At 35.6% G+C, this 8,044-nt stretch overlaps 2 protein-coding genes across 2 annotated transcripts; both read left to right on the forward strand.

The window, feature by feature from the left end:
- The first annotated feature begins 1,647 nt into the window (after window positions 1-1,647).
- LOC111214439 lies at window positions 1,648-2,112 on the forward strand. The gene has a single exon (XM_022717310.1). It carries the CDS (start codon window positions 1,648-1,650, stop codon window positions 2,110-2,112), a length of 465 nt encoding a protein of 154 aa, XP_022573031.1.
- Window positions 2,113-3,051: 939 nt separating this feature from the next.
- Window positions 3,052-7,007, forward strand: LOC125607312. The gene has a single exon (XM_048777256.1). It carries the CDS (start codon window positions 5,341-5,343, stop codon window positions 6,835-6,837), a length of 1,497 nt encoding a protein of 498 aa, XP_048633213.1. The 5' UTR covers window positions 3,052-5,340; the 3' UTR covers window positions 6,838-7,007.
- The last annotated feature ends 1,037 nt before the right edge of the window (window positions 7,008-8,044 follow it).

The following is an 8,044-nucleotide window of genomic DNA, read 5'->3' on the forward strand; positions in this document are numbered from 1 at the left end:
TCTTATTCCTAAGGTCATAGGAGCGGATCAGCTTACTTTATTCAGGCCGATATCGCTATGTTCGACCATATACAAGGTTATGGTCAGGCTCTTGAAGAAGAAGCTAAGAGTGTGCGTATCTGATATTGTCCAGAGGAATCAAGTGGGTTTCGTCCAGGATAGACTCTTATGCGAAAATGTCCTTCTAGCTTCAGAACTAGTAAAGGATTTTAATGATCAAGGTCCGACAACTAGAGGTTGTCTTAAGATAGATATTTCCAAGGCTTATGACAATCTCAGTTGGGATTTCCTATTCAAGGTCCTCCATGCAATTGAGATGCCAGAAGTGTTTATAGACTGGATTAAGGAATGTGTAACTACCCTTTCTACAGTGTAGCAATCAATGGCGAACTCCATGGCTTCTTTATGGGAAAGAAAGGATTGAGACAAGGAGACCCGATCTCCTCGCTTTTATTTGTCATTGCGATGGATGTATTATCCAAAATGCTGGATGAAGGAGCGATCAATGGTCGGTTTGGTATACATCCAGAGTGTGATGCCCCTTTGATCACTCACCTTAGCTTTGCAGATGACGTGTTGATATTCTTTCGGGCTTGAGGATCAACATGCAGATATCTGAGTTGCTTTTGGATGGAGGCAGTGTTAGTAGATGCAGGGAGTTAGCGGTTGCTATGGGGATAGCTCAAGGAGCTCTGCCTTTACGTTATTTGGGAGTGCCATTATCTCCTAAGAAGATGACGAGAACAAACTTCCAGCCACTCATTGATAAGATTGCAGCAAGGTTTAACTCTTGGACATTCATGCATTTATCCTTTTCTGGACAGTTTCAATTAATTCAAGTTGTGATCTATTCAACCATCTCCTTTTGGGCTTCCATGTTCATCATTCCAAGTGATTGTGTGGAGATCTTGGAGCGTATGTGTGGAGCTTTCTTGTGGAATGGTGCTCCGAACTCTGCGAGAGGAGCAAAGATTGCGTGGGACTCAGTCTGTACTCCTAAGGAAGCTGGAGGCTTGGGCCTGAGGCGTCTAGCAGAATGGGAAAAAGGTTCTCGGCCTGCAGCTGATATGGTTGTTATTTACAGCAGGTGGCTCGTTGTGGGTATCGTGGGTACGTAGGAATCTGATTGGCAGAGAGAACTTTTGGGTGTTGGATCCCACTAGAAGTAGAAGGAGAAGCTGGATCTGGAAAGCTATCTGTAAGCTGAGACCGCTATCTAGATCAATGGTGCACTGTGAGGTGGGATCAGGGACTACAGCTAGTTTCTGGCATGATAACTGGACCTCCCTTGGTCCGCTGATTGAGCTAGAGAGAGGACCGCAGATAACGGGCCTGGGCATTAATGCAGCAGTTGCGGAGGCGTTAACTAACAATGGCTGGTGGTTGGATCGTAGTAGGAGCAGGGGTTCTACGATCTTGCTTCTTAAGTCTTGTTTACCGAATGCGTAGGAGATTATAGACTCGGAGGTAGATGATACTTATGTGTGGTACCCGGGAGCAGATCGTGGTTCAGGTAGTTTCTCTACAAGTGAGACGTGGAGAGCCTTGCATCCTTATCCAATAGAAGTGTTTTGGCATAAGGCTCTGTGGTTTACTGATAGAATTCCGAAGCATGCCTTTGTGGCGTAGGTGGCGGCTCAGAATAGAATGGTAACAAGAGATAGGCTTATTGGATGGGGTCTCACGGTTCCTTCCAATTGCGTTCTCTGCTCAGGGCATGATGAGAGTCGACAGCACTTATTCTTCGACTGCTATTATAGTTCTCAGGTCTGGACTTTCTTCCTGTCTCGACTGCATCTCACTCCGCCTCAAGGCTTTGAGGATGTGTTGCGCTGGCTGTTAGCTCTGTCGCGTGATAAGAACATGGTTTTGATAGTAAGACAACTTCATCAAGCAACTTTGTATCTAGTTTGGAAGGAAAGGAATAGCAGAGTACATACCTCGGTGGAGAAGCCAACATGGGTTATTATTGCAGAGATTCAACAGATTCTGAGACTCAGATTGGATCCAGTGGCTCGTAGACAGACACTCTTGCCAGGCCAACCTTCTGTCTTGGCGACTTGGTTGTCTTTTTTTGCACTTGAGAGTTTTCAAGCTTTTATTTATGTGTAGTTTGAGGTATGTAGTTTCGAAATTGGCACTGTTTTAATAAAAGGAAGTAGTTTAAAAAAAATGATTTCTGCTGAAGTGTCGCTCATATGAGAGCTTTCTAATTAGAGATATTCTTGGGTTCACCCCCTAGAGTGAACCTGTAGATTCACCAACCAATAAGATTTAGTTATTTCAAATTCGATATCTTTTAAATAAGGAAAAACAAAATATTGTCAAATAATATTACGTTTTTAAAATTAAAAAAAAAAGAAGTATAAATAAATAAAAATAATAGTAGTTACAAAAAAAAATAATACCATAAACAAAACACTAAACTCTAAATCTAAACCCTAAACCCTTTGGTAAACCCTAAACCCTTTGATAAATTTTAAATTCTTGAATTTAAAAAAAAAATATTTTTAACACAATCAACAAAACACTAAACCCTAAATCCTAATCCTAAACCCTAAACCCTTGGGTAAATCCTAAACCCTTGGATAAATCCAAAACTCTTGGATCAATCTTAAACCCTAAGATTTATGATTTATTCAAGAGTTTAGGGTTTACCTAAAAGTTTAGGGTTTACGGTTTAATATTTGTTGGCAGCGTTAAAAATACTTTTAAAAAACAAATTCTTTTTTTTTGCGATTAAAAAATCTTCTTTTTGTGATTAATACAATTTTTATTTTAAAAATATAATATAGTTCGATAATATTTTGTTTCCTTTTTAAAAGATACTGAATCTAAAATGACACAATCTTATTGGTTGGTGAACCCAAGAATAAGTCTTTAATTAATTGTTATAATTTGATTGGATAATGGTTTTTAATTTTTTTATTTAATTAAAAATTTTAAAAGAAAACTAAGCGGTGTTTCAAAAAAAGAAAACTAACCCTAGAATTACCTAATCTAATATATGTTTCCAAACATACAATTAAACATCTTAAATATAGATGAATTAATATAATTTATTTATAGAAACAATTAAATATCATAGATTACATTATATAAATTGATAATATACATTTAAATGCAAATGATACTACAAAAAAAATTATAAAAACAGTTTTTAAGATATCCCCCTATATATTAAATGAGAAGTCACTAAAGTGATTTCTACTAACGTGTCGCTCATAGAAGAGCTTTCTAATTATTTTGGTTATAATATGATTGGTTGATGGTTTTTAATTTTTTTATTTATTTAAAAACTTTAAAAGGAAACTAACCGGTGTTTCAAAAAAAGGAACCTAACCCTAGAATTACCTAATCTAATATATGTTTCCAAACATACAATTAAAAATTTTAAATTTAGATGAATTAATATAATTTATTTATAGAAACAATTAAATATCATAGTATTTTTCACATGCTTTTCCTAGAGTTAATACTCTATTAATATAATTCATATAGCTTTGATTATAATAAAATAAGCATGCTTGTTGTGAATAGTAAAAAAAATAAAGGAGACCTAAGAAAAACATGATGGAAGAATAATAAAATATGTTTTTGTCTTCTTAGTTCTTTTATATTCTTATGTATTTAATTTTATTTATTTGTCGAGATGCATGTATTTTTGCATTACTATAAATGTGAACTAATTAGTTTTAGGTGTTTTTAAACATTGTGATAAATTGAGTAAGAAAGGTCAATAAAAATGATCCGTTCTATAATTGTTAAAGTTAAAGAAATAAAATATAATGTAGGATAAATTATTTTAAAATAGTGAGATGTATATTTTGCGGTATAATAAACTTTTAAAATGTACAGTAATAAACGTTTAACAAATTTTATACAAAAAAATATATTTAATGTTGATATAATATTGAATCTCACATTAATATTAAGTATATATGATTAAAATAATAACATTTTGTTATTTTTTCTTATTAATTAATCAGATCTAATTAAAATAGGTATGTGTTAAAGGAAGAAATGGTTTTTTAACTCATTTAAGTTTTATGTTAGACACTAAATAAAAAATGAGTGAGAAAGTGTGATTTGTGATTTGAAAAAATTATGAGAAAAATTACTGAAACAACTATTTTCCTAATAAATATTTTCATGTTTACATTAACCAAATTTGTCTTTGGTTTTAAAGAGATAAATCATACTAAATATTAATTGAAAAGTCATTTAAGTGATTTATTCTTATGTATTATTAAAAGGTTAAGTTTTAAAAAATATTTTTAATTTGATTGGTTGTTGACGTTTATTAGTAATTTATTTTAATCAGATCTAAAAATAAAAGGTAACTATATAACTAATTAATATAAATTACCAAATAACACAAGTAATATTACAAATAATAATTTATGGCAACTAATTGTAGAATTGGTGAAATAATATATATGTTTTATCAATTTCTTTTTTTATCAATCATTTACATATAATTAAACAAAATACTTTAACTTTTTTTTTATTGAAAGACATTTAATGGTTATAGATTCTAATATAAAAGAATTGGATTTGTAGGTAAAGAATTATTAGAACTTTTTATGTTTGCTAAAGTCCACACAAAAAAAACATTTACAAAATATCTTCATGATAAAAACATCCGATCATTGCATTGGTCATGCACGAAAAAAAACTGTTTTTATTTCTTAAAAGCTAGCGTATTTCCGTTTTTTTCATGTGTTAAAATAAAATATAAAGTAATTCTACAACCAATTATCTGATTAATTATAATATTGTTTTTCTTTCTGTAAGAGAAATATTTGTAATGACTAAGGTTTACGTTGTTGAACTATTTGAAATCTTACAAATCTTCTACTTAATTATCCAACTATATGAAATAAATTATTAAAATTTTAATTATTATTCAAAAATTAGAACAATGTAAATATAATATATATTTCTTCATATAATATAATTACCCGCAAAATTGTGGACAAACACCTAGTCCCCCTATATATTAATTGAGAAGTCATTAAAGTGATTTATGCTGACGTATCGCTCATATGAAATCTTTCTAATTCATTTTTATAATTTCATTGTTGATGGTTTTTAATTTTTTTATTTAAGTAAAAGTTTTAAAAGGAAACTAACAGGTATTTCAAAAAAGAAAGGAAACTAACCCTAAAATTACCTAATCTAATATATGTTTCCAAACATACAATTAAACATCTTAAATATAGATGAATTAATATAATTTATTTATAGAAACAATTAAATATCATAGATTACTTTATGTAAATTGATAATATACGTTTAAATACATATGATACTACAGAAAAAATATATAAAAGGAAAATGAAAGAAAAACGGTTACATGCGATTTCAAAGGCGATCCGGTTCCTTTTTGGGGTTCTGACGTCTTTCCGATTACTGCTCGCCGATCTGGCGACCATCTTCTATATTCTCGGAAGTGGGGCATCTTGGAACTATACACGAACCCATTTCCTGACGGTTATCCCCACCATCTGGTGGCAAAATCGTGATGAAAGTTCAATTCAATTCCTACAGAACAGAGTCTATTTAAAGGAGTTCGGGGCTCTCCTGTGGCTTCACAACATCTTCTTACTAATACCTTCTATTGTATCTACAAAAGTTATGGCAGAAAATATTCGTAGAGGAATGCAAAACATCAATTTGGGCGCCGAAGATCCGCCGGTTCAGTTACCAGCAAACGTCGTCAATGAAGCAGCGGCCGGCAACCGGTTTGTCTTAATTGGCAGACCAACGATCCCTAGGAGACAGAATATCCGCTCAATCATTGCAACTCTGCCTCGTAACTGGGGCCATGTTGGTGTCTATGGGAGATTGGTTGAAGGACGCCGATTCCAATTTGTTTTCCCGTCGGAGGAGGCTCTTGAAATGGTTTTACGGCGTGGACCTTGGGCGTTTGCAGATCGTATGCTCATTCTGGAACGTTGGACTCCAAATTTCAACCCCCTGATGCTCAATTTCATTCCTTTTTGGATCCAGATCCGAGGAATTCCTTTCCAGTTCATGAGCCAAGATGTGGTGATACATATTGGGCGGGCTTTGGGAATGTACATAGAAGTTGACTATAATGCTGATGCTGCGGCTCGAAGGGACTACGCTCGGGTGAGAGTGAACTGGGATGTTGATGAACCTCTTCGGTTTCAAAGACAATTTCAGTTTACGGCAGGTATTAATACTCTGCTGCGTCTCACCTATGAGCGCTTACGGGGTTTCTGTGAAATTTGTGGGCGTTTAACCCATGATTCTGGCGCTTGTTTGATCCAAAACGGAGGGATTCCTCAAGATGGGGGAGATGATGACAGTGAGGGCGATAATGAAGAGGTTCATCTGGCTGTAAATCATGGGGTTGTTATTGAAGAGGTGAATGAAGATGAAAGGAATGAAGCGGTGGATGTAGAGCAAGAGGGTATTGGAAATGTTCCAGAGGAGCAAGTGGAAGGTCGTGAAGATCTGATGGAGGAAGCTGAAGAAGAAGATGACCTATGGAATGGTCATACTCTGCCTAATCTGTACTCGGATGAACTCAACACTGAGGAAATGTTCAACCCAATCAACCCGTTTGTTGATGGGTACGATGGAAGGGAGGGTCTAAAGAGGAAAGCTTGGATGGCTGAGGCAGACCACAACAAAGGCAAATTCTCCTCTGTTGAGAAAGGAGAATCTAGTGGTGTAAGAAGTGTGAAGCGCAAGACAAGAGGAGATGTGACATTGGAAGAGACTACCTGCTCGGCTGATACAGAGGATGAAGCTGACACTACAGTGGGAGGCGCGGTGGGCCCTGAACCACCACTGCCGCCATGAGGACAACCTGTTGGAACTGTCGAGGATTGGGCATAGACTCGACAGTTCGACGCCTTAAGGAGATCAACAGGTTGTATCTCCCGGACATTGTATGCTTGTCAGAAACAAAACAGAATGATGACTACATCCGTGATGTTGGAGCTCAGATAGATTTTCTTAATTATGTTTCAGTGCCGCCTATAGGATCTAGTGGTGGGTTAGTTATCTTTTGGAAGCAGCATGTACAGTTTTCAGTTTTAAGTCTATCTCCCAATTTAGTTGATTGTAAAGTTGATGGCAATGAAGGTTCTTTCTATTTTACCTTCGTTTATGGAAATCCAAATACTTCTTTGCGTCACTATACTTGGGAAGCTTTGGAACGAATGGGGATTAGTAGACGGAACCAACCATGGTTGTTACTTTGGGATTTCAATGAAATTCTTGGAAATCATGAGAAACAGGGTGGTAGAGTGCGACCTGAAAGTTCATTTCAAGATTTTCGCACAATGGTTCGGCATAATGACTTAACAGATGTAAGATCAGTGGGAAACAGATTCTCATGGGTTGGGCAAAGAGGTCAACATCAAGTTCAATGCTGCTTGGATCGCGTCATGGCTAACTCTGAATGGAACACGCTCTTCCCAGCTTCAGAGAATGAGTATTTGGAGATTGGTGAGTCTGACCATCGACCTATGATAACATACATTGGAGTTGAAAAAGAACAGCCCAGAAGAACATTTCGCTATGATAGTAGAATGAGTATGAAAGAAGGATTCAAAGACTCGGTGCAAAGGGGTTGGAATGGTATGGGACAGGCGCAGTTTATACAGTTGCCGTTAGCTCAGAGAATCAGTAGATGTCGGCATCATATTGCAAGATGGAAAAGAAATAATAGAAGCAATGCTCAAGAGTGTATCTCGATCCTTCGAGCCAAGTTAGATAAAGCTGTCAGTGATAATAATGCAACCCAACAAGAGAAAACGCATTTAAAGGAGGAACTAGACCAAGCTTACATTGATGAAGAAGTTTTCTGGAAACAAAAAAGCAGAATCCAATGGCTTAGAGCAGGGGATAGAAATACTTCCTTTTTTCATGCCATTACTAAAGGAAAGAGATCCAGAAATACGATCACATCGATCCAAGATGAACATGGAGTAATACATAGAGGCCAACAGAGTATTGGAAGAGTTGCTCAGGATTACTTTACCTCCCTCTTCTCCTCTTCACC

Source organism: Brassica napus, chromosome A3, assembly GCF_020379485.1.
Source record: "Brassica napus cultivar Da-Ae chromosome A3, Da-Ae, whole genome shotgun sequence".
Taxonomy (NCBI): Eukaryota; Viridiplantae; Streptophyta; class Magnoliopsida; order Brassicales; family Brassicaceae; genus Brassica; species Brassica napus.

Excerpts from the sequence above, each read along its gene's own strand:
- LOC125607312 (XM_048777256.1), top strand. The coding sequence starts at position 5,341 with ATGAAAGAAAAACGGTTACATGCGATTTCAAAGGCGATCCGGTTCCTT.
- LOC111214439 (XM_022717310.1), top strand. The coding sequence starts at position 1,648 with ATGGTAACAAGAGATAGGCTTATTGGATGGGGTCTCACGGTTCCTTCC.